The 12,447-nt window shown below is 43.5% G+C and overlaps 1 protein-coding gene across 2 annotated transcripts in view; it reads left to right on the forward strand.

The window, feature by feature from the left end:
• LOC124149334 (WD repeat and FYVE domain-containing protein 3-like) overlaps window positions 1-11,003 on the forward strand; it is a 93,204-nt gene extending 82,201 nt beyond the window's left edge. For both annotated transcript variants that reach the window (XM_048392485.1, XM_046520849.2), the window contains exons 58-70: window positions 596-749; window positions 902-993; window positions 1,565-1,777; window positions 3,190-3,334; window positions 3,760-3,914; window positions 5,213-5,305; window positions 5,588-5,821; window positions 6,137-6,259; window positions 6,947-7,006; window positions 7,608-8,400; window positions 8,554-8,665; window positions 9,245-9,442; window positions 10,062-11,003. In XM_048392485.1, the coding sequence (XP_048248442.1) occupies window positions 596-749; window positions 902-993; window positions 1,565-1,777; window positions 3,190-3,334; window positions 3,760-3,914; window positions 5,213-5,305; window positions 5,588-5,821; window positions 6,137-6,259; window positions 6,947-7,006; window positions 7,608-8,400; window positions 8,554-8,665; window positions 9,245-9,442; window positions 10,062-10,188 (2,499 nt within the window). In that variant the 3' untranslated portion in view covers window positions 10,189-11,003. The remainder of the gene's footprint in view (window positions 1-595; window positions 750-901; window positions 994-1,564; window positions 1,778-3,189; window positions 3,335-3,759; window positions 3,915-5,212; window positions 5,306-5,587; window positions 5,822-6,136; window positions 6,260-6,946; window positions 7,007-7,607; window positions 8,401-8,553; window positions 8,666-9,244; window positions 9,443-10,061) is intronic.
• Window positions 11,004-12,447: the final 1,444 nt, after the last annotated feature.

Below are 12,447 nucleotides of genomic sequence, written 5' to 3' on the forward strand. Positions count from 1 at the left end.
ATACACAGACCCACCCAATACACAGACCCACCCACTCAATTACCCCACCCAATCCACAGACCCACCCAATCCACAGAACCACCCACTACACAGACCCACACAATACACAGACCCACCCACTCCATAACTCCACCCAACATACAGACCCACACAATACACAGACCCACCCATTACACAGACCCACCCACTCCAAAACTCCACCCAATATACAGACCCACACAATACACAGACCCACACAATACACAGACCCACCCACTCCATAACCCCACCCAATACACAGACCCACACAATACACAGACCAACCCACACCATAACCCATCCCAATCCACAGACCCACACAATACCAAGACCCACCCAATACACAGACCAACCCATCCAGCCAGCCATTCATTCCACAAAACCATCTTTGAAATTGAGTACTTCATCATTCCATCAAGAGTAGAAATATATTCAGCATTTTAGTCACCAATAACAACCATTCTACTTTTGCGAACTTCAAGTTTATGATATGCCCGGCACCAGGCCCTAGAGTACAGCCTCCCTCTATCTAGATGTAGACTTCAGTGAGATAATGATCTGTTGATTTCATTTCAAGGGAGGTCACTTTGACCTGGCTGACAGAATGTTTCACAGCGTCCGAGAGAACTGGCTGTCAGCAGCTAAACACAACATGGCAGATGTGAAAGAGCTTATTCCAGAGTTCTTCTACCTGCCGGACTTCTTGATTAACAAGAACAACTTTGACCTAGGTAGGTACATGATGTCTTGGCTATGCGGATTTACACAGTAGGAATGTTGGTTTTTACGTCCATACCTCCATAAACACAAACAAATATTGAAGTCACATCTGAGGACATCAAGAACATGAGTGTTTCCTACAGCTTGTGTGTTCGTGTTGCAGGTTGTAAGCAGAGCGGGGTCCAGCTTGGTGATGTCATACTACCGGCCTGGGCTAAAGGGGACCCTAGAGAATTCATCCGAGCCCACAGAGAGGTATGTCACCAGTGATAACTCCAAGCTCCTCACAGTGATAGCTTATGCCCAGAGATCTCTTTACTATTGCTGCAACTTGCACAACTCCCCAAATTGCTAGATCACCTTTAACCATGTATGGAGTTGAACTTGCAACTGACCGGCTATTATTTTTACAACCAAGTGATGACTGTTAGGACCCCAATACTTTATTCTATGCATAATGTTTTGTTTGTAAACTGAATAACGTCCTTGGTACAATCTTGTAAGCAGTGATTAAAGAATGTAATTGAGAAGTGGGTTGTTTTTGCTTTTTCCTGCATCTAAAAAAAATTATTTTAAACAAACCTACAACCACCATAATAGATCATTCGCTCGTTCCCGACCACCTCCGTGGTCTAGTGATAGAGCGTCCACCCGTAGAGCAGAGTGTCCGTTGTTCGATCCCCGGTCCTGGTGTTTGATCAAAAGACGTCGCTATATAACTGCAATAATCTTGGACGCGACTCTAAACCCCATTTCACTTCACTCGTTCCCTCAAAACAATGTTATGAAATGATTGATGATTAATGTCTTCCATTGCCATTGCCAGGCTCTTGAGTGTGACTATGTGAGCGCTCACCTCCATGAATGGATAGACCTGATCTTCGGCTGCAAGCAGCGAGGACCACCAGCCGTGGAGTCCGTCAATGTGTTCCACCATCTGTTCTATGAGGGCAATGTGGACATCTACAGCATTGATGATCCTCTTAAGAAGAACGCCACAATTGGTTTCATAAACAACTTTGGGCAAATACCGAAACAGGTTGGTGGAGAGATTTCTTCTGTAGAGACAGGTGCTACCCCTTTAAATGATTATCCCCCGCCGCGCGAAAGCGTGAAGCGGGGGATATAGTATTCACGACCGTCCGTACGCCGTCCGTACGTCCCACCTGTTTGTTGCCGCGATATCTCAAGAACTAAACACTGGATTGTCTTCATGTTTGGAACTATGGTGTATATACAGACACCGCAGACACCAGTCGGTTTTGGTGACCTTGACCCCATTTTCAAGGTCACAGCAGGCAAATCTGCTTTTTGAGTTTGAAAACGGTGTTGCCGCGATATCTCAAGAACTAAACACTGGATTGTTTTCATATTTGGAACTATGGTGTATATACAGACTCCGCAGACACCAGTCGGTTTTGGTGACCTTGACCCCATTTTCAAGGTCACAGCAGGTAAATCTGCTTTTGGAGTTGGAAAACGGTGTTGCCGCGATATCTCAAGAACTAATCGCTGGATTGTCTTCATATTTGGAACTATGGTGTGTATACAGACACCGCAGACACCAGTCAGTTTTGGTGACCTTGACCCCATTTTCAAGGTCACAGCAGGCAAATCTGCTTTTTGAGTTTGAAAACGGTGTTGCCGCGATATCTCAAGAACTAAACACTGGATTGTTTTCATATTTGGAACTATGGTGTATATACAGACTCCGCAGACACCAGTCGGTTCTGGTGACCTTGACCCCTTTTTCAAGGCTCAGCAGGTAAATCTGCTTTTGGAGTTGAAAAACGGCGTTGCCGCGATATCTCAAGAAGTAATCGCTGGATTGTCTTCATATTTGGTACTATGGTGTATATACAGGCGGGGGACATTTCGTCACTTCTGTGACAAATACTTGTTTTCTTTCATGTACACAGATTTGTCAGTGTATGTGGGGAGGTCGGGTAGCCTAGTGGTTACAGCTTTCGCTTGTCCCACCGAAGGCCAGGGTTTTATTCCCCACATGGGTACAATGTGTGAAACCAATTTCTGTTGTCCCCTGCCGTGATAATGCTGGAATATTGCTAGAATAATGCTAAAAGTGGTGTAAAACAATACTCACTCACTCTTTGTATGTGATTTGTAATAATAAATTTGTTTTCACTGATTTTTAATCTTTGGAGATAGATTTCATTTAGATTCCTGACATGAAAATTTGCCGATATTTGAGATATAGATGTTTTCTCTCTCTATGGTTTAAAGGTACAAAATAATCAGTGTCAACTAATCTTACATTACTGCTCTGTGGTTGTAATAACTTCTTCAGTTAGTTCCAACATATCAGTCGTTGGAACGTGACTGTGACAATCTGTCAACTCCTTCTCTTGACTTACTAACTTTGAACCAGCGCTGTAGGAATATATACCTATACATGTTTTATGTAAATGAGATGTATGCTGTTGTGTTTAGTTGTTCAAGCGGCCCCACCCCCAGAAGAAGTTGAACATCCGTGCACTGGACCCCCTACCCATGGGCTCCTACACCAGCACCTCGGCGGACAGACTCTTCTTCCACAACGTTGACAATCTCAAACCTTCCATGCAGCCTGTCAAAGGTAGGTCCACAAGCTACCCACATCAGCCCAATACACAGACCCACCCAATACACAGACCCATCCACTACACAGACCCACCCACTCCATAAACCCACCCAATACACAGACCAATACACAGACCAACCCACCCACAGTTCACACACACATTGCCATAATGCTTCAATGAAATTGCTGATTTGGTGGTATGGAGGGTTAAGTTCTTGAAATGCATTGACAGCCCTTGAAAAGTGCTTTAATTCAAGAAAAGCAAGTACAGACTTGTGATAAGTAGCAGGAAAGGCTTCTTTAAAGCAGTTGTTAATTTGGGGTTTGTTAAATTTTGAACTGCTGCTGTATATTGTAGAGCTGAAGAGTGCCATGCAAAATATGTAATGTGTATTATAGAGACAAAGAGTGCAGTGCAATATATGTACTGTATGTTATAGAATTGAAGAGCGCTGTGGGTCAGATCTTCCACAGTGAGAAGTATGTGATGGCTGTGGAGCAGAACAAAGTCCTCATCCCACCGGGCTGCAACAAGTACCTGGCCTGGGGCTACTCAGACCTCAGTGTCCGTATTGGCAACTACGAATCTGATAGGGTAGGTACACTTGCTTCCTGCTCACTGAAATGTGTTCAAGACTTTCCATCGACTGGATAAGCAAAGATTTCATTATATGCTCTAAGATGAACATCAGGGCATTTTCATGTTCCTCTCTATTTCACCATGTCAATGGCTGATGGTCAGTTATAAATGTACACTTCATGTAGCCTTGAAAAAGATGTAGAATAGGTCTTCAGCAACCCATGCTTGCCATAAAAGGTGACTATGCTTGTCGTTAGAGGTGACTAACGGGATCGGGTGGTCAGACTCGCTGACTTGGTTGATACATGTCATCGATCCCAATTGCGTGGATCGATGATCATGATATTAATCACTGGAATGTCTGGTCCACTCGATTATTTACAGACAGCCGTCATATAGCTGGAAAATTGCTGAGAGCGGCGTTAAACAACAAACCAACCAACCAACCAACCAACCATTTGATGTCCCGCTCTTCTTGGTTCTCCATGCTATTTTTGAAGAATATTCTGGAGGTCATATAGCCAACATGGTTGCTCCAAGTACGGAGGATACTTGAAGAAAATTGCAGTGTGTGTTCCCGTCTCTCCTTTGGAACGCATCCGTGGTCTAGTGGTAGAGTTTCCTCAGGGAGAGCGGAAGGTCGGCGGTTCGATCCCAGGCTGCGTCATACCAAAATACGTTAAAAAATCCAACTTGTATTCACCTTGCCTGGCCCTCAGCATTATGGGGATAAAACATTGAACCCAATTTCACCTCACCTCACCTCACCTCTTATGTTGTTCAAAGACAAAGGGTGAAGCGTAGTCTAGTAGTTAAAGACCTGGCATAACCCTGATGCATTCTCCATTCTCCAAATGGATATAATAGGAGCAGCTAATTCTGGGTGTGCGCAAACATCATAAGATTGGAATAAAGCCAGAAGCTGCATAAAACCCAGCTCTCTCACTCATTCCAAGAGATGTGCACTCTCTTCTTATATGTTGAAGCAGCGTTAGAAATTGGCACTAGTCCTATAGTCCTTGCCAAACTGCCCCATAGTTAAGGTATCATAAGGACTAGTAGAAATTTGCCCTTTTTAAGTGTTTTGCTATATGTTATCATTATAAGGACTAGTGGTCTAAAACTGTTAGTTTCTATCGCTGTGAAGTCATGTCATGATTGTTTCTGGAATTGCATGTGTGGGTCAGTGGCAACTTGTCTCTAACTAATAAGTATGTAAGTATCGTTTTACACCACGGCCAGCAATATGACTGCAGGAGACACTAAAACGTATGAAGGACTAAGGAGTTGATGATCTGTTTTGTCTGTGCCAGGCCTCTGCAGTGTTTGAGTGTCTGGACAACGGAGAGATACTGTGTGCTGCTTGCCCCAACTCCAAACTCTTCATCACAGGAGGATTCAGCTGTGTAAGTTTCTGTATGGTCCCGCTTTTTATCACCAACGATTGAAGCCGATCTAACACTGCGTCATGTATTATTACCATCTGGTGTGTACAGATGTGAACATCAGTTAATATCTCTCTTCAATTGATTAAACTTTTAAGTCCAATTTTCCCAGATATTCCTAATTGCCTTAACTTATTACTTTACATTCCTAGCAATGCTCTTTAAAGTGTATATATCTATATATCCAGTGGTGGTTTCCACTATCAGAGATTGTAATTCCCATCCCATCATATCTGTGTCTAGGTTGTGAACGTCTGGGAGTACATTCCTAAAGAGCGGAAAGCTTTCCTGAAGCGCCCCCTGTATGGCCATACCGAGCCTGTCACATGTCTAGCAGCTTCCCCTGCGTACAATGTGATCATCAGTGGATCACGTGATCGCACCTGTATCATCTGGGATATGAGCCGGCTGATCTTTGTACATCAGCTGAGAGGTCACGTAGCGCCGGTGGCTGCTGTAGCCATCAATGATCTGACAGTGAGTTGCTTTGTTGCCTGATCTGATATCCAGCCAGGAAATGTTGGATGTTTTCATTGTATCAGTGACAGTAAATTACCACTGCTTCTGACAAGATGGTGGAGGAATATAACATAAGGCCATAATAAATTAAATATTAGATTTTCACCCCCTCCTGTCTGACTGCATCACTACAAAACATGAAATTAATTGATACCTGCCCATCATTATTTCATTAAATCCTGTTATAAGAAATTGTTAATGCTGACTTTATTAAAATGTTAGGACTGTTTGTGTCTGTCATTCAGTTGACCCCATATGCTATGTATCATACAGGGCGACATTGCTACATGTTCTGGCACCTACCTTCACATCTGGAACACCAACGGAGAGGGCATTGCTAGTGTCAACACCTCCACAGGGCGTAACCAGCAGATCTTATGTGTGGCCATGTCACAGGCAAGTACAGTTCACCTCCACCATGCTACTGTATCACACACTCGTGAAGATAGACTTGGTCCTCAGTATCAGCGCTTGTCTCCCATGGGGGTATAAATATCAGAAAGGGTCCCTAGTACATGTGGAATCAAGGTCAGAATAGTTCTCCAGTATCCATGCTTGTCTCTCATGTGGAATCAAGATCAGAATAGTTCTCCAGTATCCATGCTTGTCTCTCATGTGGAATCAAGATCAGAATAGTTCTCCAGTATCCATGCTTGTCTCTCATGTGGAATCAAGATCAGAATAGTTCTCCAGTATCCATGCTTGTCTCTCATGTGGAATCAAGATCAGAATAGTTCTCCAGTATCCATGCTTGTCTCCCATGTGGAATCAAGATCAGAATAGTTCCGGTGTACATGGGAAATCAAGATCAGAATAGTTCTCCAGTACATGAGAAATCAAGATCAGAATAGGTCCCCAGTACCGATGCTTGTCTCATATCTCACCTGACCCTGCAAATGAACTACTTGTTTGCTTTGCCAAGACTCAAATATTTTCAGGATGCCAGTGGAAGGAGCCTTTTCTGGCAGCATTATAGAGCAGCACTTACACAGTCCCGACTCACTGTCTAACTTACACAAGCTGATACAACCTAACACATTGGAACATCTTGTTTAACATCAGTAATTTATTGTTTGCATTCAGATGATGGAATGGGACTCACAGAATGTCATCCTGACAGGAAGCAGTGATGGAGTTGTCCGGGTAAGGAAACTGTCCTTTGGACTACTAAGCCTTGTAAACAGTTGTCAGTTTTTGTAGCAAACTTTCTTATGAGAAGCATATCTGCTTTGTTAATTTCATCACGTATGTTGAATATACCTGTGACAATTTGTGAATCAATTTAAATGGAGTCTAGGCTTTCACCGTTTGGTGTCAATTGTAAGTGTAGGTGCTGTACTTGTAGTCACAGCCTTGTGTGGAATGGAGACAATGTCTTATGTAATTAATGTTGTCTTTTATTGCTTGCTTGATGTTGATCATTACCCTTGAATGAAGAGGGCAAAAGGTTGTTGAATGGTAGAATATAGTAGTCTGCGACTTAACCAGTAGTCTGGAGTCCGAGTTTCAAATGTTCTGTTTGATATATAGTGACCTCAACTAGTAATAATCCATATTATTATCTACTGAAAATGATGCCAAGTTGAGTTTGGTCGATGCAAAAGTTTGGGGACAGACTGCTGTTAGGACTCAAATTTTGTAAGCATCTAAAACCTCATTTAGTTTTTTTTTTAATAATGATCATTGTATGTTTATAACGAGATTTATGGTTGGAGTTATATGTACATATTATGTTTAATCTCAGATGTGGAGTGTCGAGTATGTCCAAGTGCCGATAGAAACCAAGACCAAATCCAAGGACCAGCCAGAAACAGGCAAGAAGGATGTGGTTACCTCCCCTGTTGTTAATACTCAACCAATCGGAATTCCAAAAATTGCTCGCCGTGAGTCCTGTGATAGCTACAGCGATGCCCGATCAGCTGTGGACTTGTTGAAAGACTTTAAAGATCCTGACTATTTGGCAGCAAAGGAATGTGAACTCGGGTCATCTGCAGACAGTGAGCATCACTATGTGAACAGGATGAAGAACCGTGATAACAAGAAACGAGAACAAACTAACACGGGTGACACAGAGAAGGATGTGTTCGAAAGACTGGAGTCCAACCTGAGTACGACGAGTAGCACGAGTGACTTGTACCGAGGCGAGGATGGCACAAGTACAAATGGTGACGGAGATGACTTGAGTAGAGAGTGTGACAGCTCGAGCATCAAGTCAGGGGAACATTCCCTAGAAACTGCCCTAGATGTTCTCACCGAACTAGGTGACGAGGAAAAGGTGACGTCCCAGAACAGCCAGCAGCCAAGTCAGTCGGAACCGTGTCTGGCGGCTGTAGCTAGTGGGGAAAACAGTGTTGGTGTCGATGGTCGTAGCAAGAGCCATCCTGACTTGAAGGGGTCGGGGCATGAGTCGGACTCGTCTCGATCAAACAGCTCCGACTTTGTGGTGATTCAGGACGGTGAGGTGGCAGACTCGAAGAAGTCGATGGAGGAGGTGCTGAAGAAGTATAAGCCTAAGAACAAGAACACTCTGAGAGAAGGTGAGACAAGACACATACAGTACATTGTCATACACTCATGTCCTTTTATATTGAAGTATTTGGGTTATGAAGTTGATGTATTTTCAGGTCTAGCATGTTATTTCAGTGCTGTTTGTGTTACTGGTATTTTCAATGGTCTTCCCTCCGTGGCAGGTTTCCAGTGGCAGAGTCAGCTGGTGTTCCGCAGCAAGTTGACGATGCACACAGCGTTTGAGAGGAAGGACAACAAGGACCCTGCTGCTGTCACAGCCATCGCCATTTCCAAGTGAGTCGAACCTTCATGATACCAAACAGGCACTTATTATTACCAGGTTTTAGCTAAGAAATTTTCATTTGCCATTTTCAAGTAAGCTAAGCTTACATCATCCGACAAAAACATTTTGTTGTAACCATCTTTTAGATAAATGATATTCTGTTTCAAATTGAGTTGGAACTTTCACGTCCATACTTGATTATTTACAGGCACCTGTCATACAGATAGAATAAAGATAGACGTTATACAAGGCTTGGTGACTTGGTTGATTGTGCATGATCGTTCCCCAACCATGTTGGACATTGCTCATAATATCAATCATTGGTTTTGCTGGTTCAGATTAGATTATTAAGAGGCTGCTATGATATGGCTGGAATATTGCTGACAACAGCATTAAGAACAAACACACATATTAACACTTATAAGGACAGGTATACATTGTGTTGTAACATTTCAGAAATATGTCGTCAAGATACCAGAAATGGGCTTCACATTTTGTACCCATGTGGGGAATCAAACCCGGGTCTTTGGTGTGATGAGTGAACGCTTTTACCCCTAGACTGTGTTTAAGTGTGTGTGTGTGTGTTGCAGGGACCACAAGACAGTGTATGTGGGTGACGCCAAGGGACGGATATTCAGCTGGACAGTGACTGACCAGCCTGGCCGTGTGGTGGCTGACCACTGGATGAAGGATGAGGGAGTGGACAGCTGTCTCTCCTGCTCTGTCAAGTTCTCCTTCTCCGAGCGGCGACACCATTGTCGGAACTGTGGACAAGTGTTCTGTTCAAGGTCAGTGATGTGTCATGGCAGAATATTTGTAGATAGTGATGACATTGGTGTTTTGAATTTTTCCAAGTCAATATGTAGTAAAACTTTCAAAATGTCTTCAGAAAATGTCAATGTATATGTACATAATAACCATATGACAGAACTTGAGCACATCAGTTTATTGTCCCCAAGCACCTGCAGACGAAAATTGCTACACTGAAATTTACTCTTTGAAATACACCATATACCGGTATGTAGTCAAACGACCCCGCTGACCTATCACCAGAGCCGAGGTGATGAGGCGCCAAATGTACAGGCTAGAATGTCAGCCATTTTTTTTAACGTGTATACTTCTGATAACATGACATGTGTTACATGTCTACAGACATTGCTGTTTCATCACCATTAGTGACCAGCCAACATCTCAAGTTTTTTATCTACATATTATTTGTAATTGCTCTGAAAAAACAAACTATTGTCCTGAAAGCTGACCTTACAAATATCCTATCACACTGATAAAAGTCGGCGGAGTCTGTATATCACTTGTGACTTTCTGATTGGTCAGTCATTTTGTTTGATTGACACTTCCCTACAAACATGACTAATGTTTTGCCTATTAATAATTCTTTCCTCTTTTCAGATGTAGCCGGTATGAGACCGAGATCCGGCGTCTTCGCATTGTGCGACCGGTACGAGTGTGTCAGGCCTGCTATAACATAGTCCGGGCCCAGCAGGCCGCCGACGCCATCTCCAGCCAGAAGACGTGAACACCATCATTCCATAGAGTGCATTAGACTAGTGTCAGTGAACAGTAGACCACAGTACACGTTCCACCTGCGACTTCACCTGTACCAATGTTGTGATGTGTTGGTAGGGAGAGGTTCAGTCATACCTTGCCATCTTGGAGTGCCTCATTTTGTACACTGGCAAGATGAGGCAGATAGTCTTTGGAGGCTCATTACACCAGGGACACCTTATTTCAAGCCTGAAGGGGCAGATGTCAAGCCTGCAGGGGCAGATGTCAAGCCTAAAGAAGGCACATTTGAAGCTATGGGTCATATTTGAAGCCTGATTTTGGCCTGTTGGAAACCTGATTTGAAGAGGGTCCATAATGGCATTTGCAGCTTTTGTTATGTTGATCTCCATGGAGTTGTTACTGTGAATTGAACAGACTGACTTTTGTGGAAGGACCACGCTGAGGGTGCTCGTGGTTCGGCACTGTTGACAGAAGGGGAGCTATGTTTCTGTTGAATTACTGTGTCTGTTGCTTCAAGTCTCCCTCACTCTGTACTGTTTGTCAGTATTGGTTACATGTCTTATGGTATTTTGTTGCTGTTATTGCATTGGATTGTTTTGAAGACAACAGGGATGGAACATGATGGTTGTGGAGAAAGTAGTCACATCTTAATACATGCAATCCAAAGAATAGAAAGTCAAAAGTCCCAGATAAGTTAATGAGTAAACTTTGCTACTTGCCTAAGCATATCATTGTGTATGAAAGTGTGAGGCCGGTTCTCTGTCACGACCTGAAGGGACGGTCAGGTCTTGAACTTCATCTTGAACTAACTTGCATCATCTGGATCAACATTACTGATGATCAACATCATGGCAGAACAACATTACCAGAGAACAAGATTAACACAGAACAACATGAACACAGGAGAACATTAATACAGGATAACTATCTGTATACAAGGGTGAATCGAGTCACCTTTAGGAGAGCCACCACTGGAAGATCTTTCACATGAAAATACCTCACACTACAAAGATTTTGCACAGTTACCTCGGTATAAGCCAACACAGAATCTCTGGATGGAGTGAAATTCCAAGAGTTTGAACAGATCTTGCTTGCAGTGCTGTAAGCTGTCTGTCTGCAGTGTAGGGCGTAGGAGTCCTGTTGTGCTCTATATTGTCCAGCATCTGTGTCCAGCATCTGTGTCCAGCATCTGTGTCCAGCCTCAGAATCTCTCACACACACAGCACTCAGTGTTACCAATTGTTAACGATTTTGCATTGCTTGTCACCACGGTTACCAGTGTAGTTTTGTTAACAGCAGCTTGCCATAATCACTGTTGTTTCAATGTTGATAAGTTGACATTACATAATACAGCTACCAGTTTGAGATTGTAACTGTTACTGCAATTTGAAGCTGTTTACATGTGTTGAGTCCGACGGAAAAGAAGTATGATGTGGAGCTGTATTGGCAACTGTGATACAACTCATGATGAAGCTTGTGAGCCACACATTGCTTCATTGTCTAGAAGGTGAGACAGTCATCAGCTCGCCAGGATGATGGTGAGGCAAGCATCAGCTCGTCAGGATGATGGTGAGACAGTCATCAGCTCATCAGCACGATGGTGAGACAGTCATCAGCTCGTCAGCAGGATCGTGAGACAGTCATCAGCTCGTCAGCATGATCGTGAGACAGTCATCAGCTCGTCAGCATCATCGTGAGACAGTCATCAGCTCGTCAGGTTGATGGTGAGACAGTTATCAGCTCATCAGGATGATGGTGAGACAGTCATCAGCTCATCAGCACGATGGTGAGACAGTCATCAGCTCATCAGCATGATGGTGAGACAGTCATCGGCTCGTCAGGATGATGGTGAGAGTCATCAGCTCATCAGCACGATGGTGAGACAGTCATCAGCTCGTCAGCACAATGGTGAGACAGTCATCAGCTCGTCAGCATCATCGTGAGACAGTCATCAGCTCGTCAGGTTGATGGTGAGACAGTTATCAGCTCATCAGCATGATGGTGAGACTGTTATCAGCTCATCAGGATGATGGTGAGACAGTCAGCTCATCAGCAAGACAGGAGACAGACATGAATTCGTCAGCATGATGGTGAGACAGCCAGCAGCTTGTCAGGAAGATGTTAGGACAGCCAGCAGCTCGTCAGGAAGATAGTGCTATTGAGTATGAACATGGTTAGCAAATGTATGATACAGTTCCATGTTGCTCCCTTGTCAATATGTTTTGTTTGCCTTTATAGCTGGAATTAGAATACATTTACAGCCAAGTGA

This window comes from Haliotis rufescens, unplaced genomic scaffold, assembly GCF_023055435.1.
Source record: "Haliotis rufescens isolate VD_foot unplaced genomic scaffold, xgHalRufe1.0.p SCAF_11, whole genome shotgun sequence".
NCBI classification, from domain to species: domain Eukaryota; kingdom Metazoa; phylum Mollusca; class Gastropoda; order Lepetellida; family Haliotidae; genus Haliotis; species Haliotis rufescens.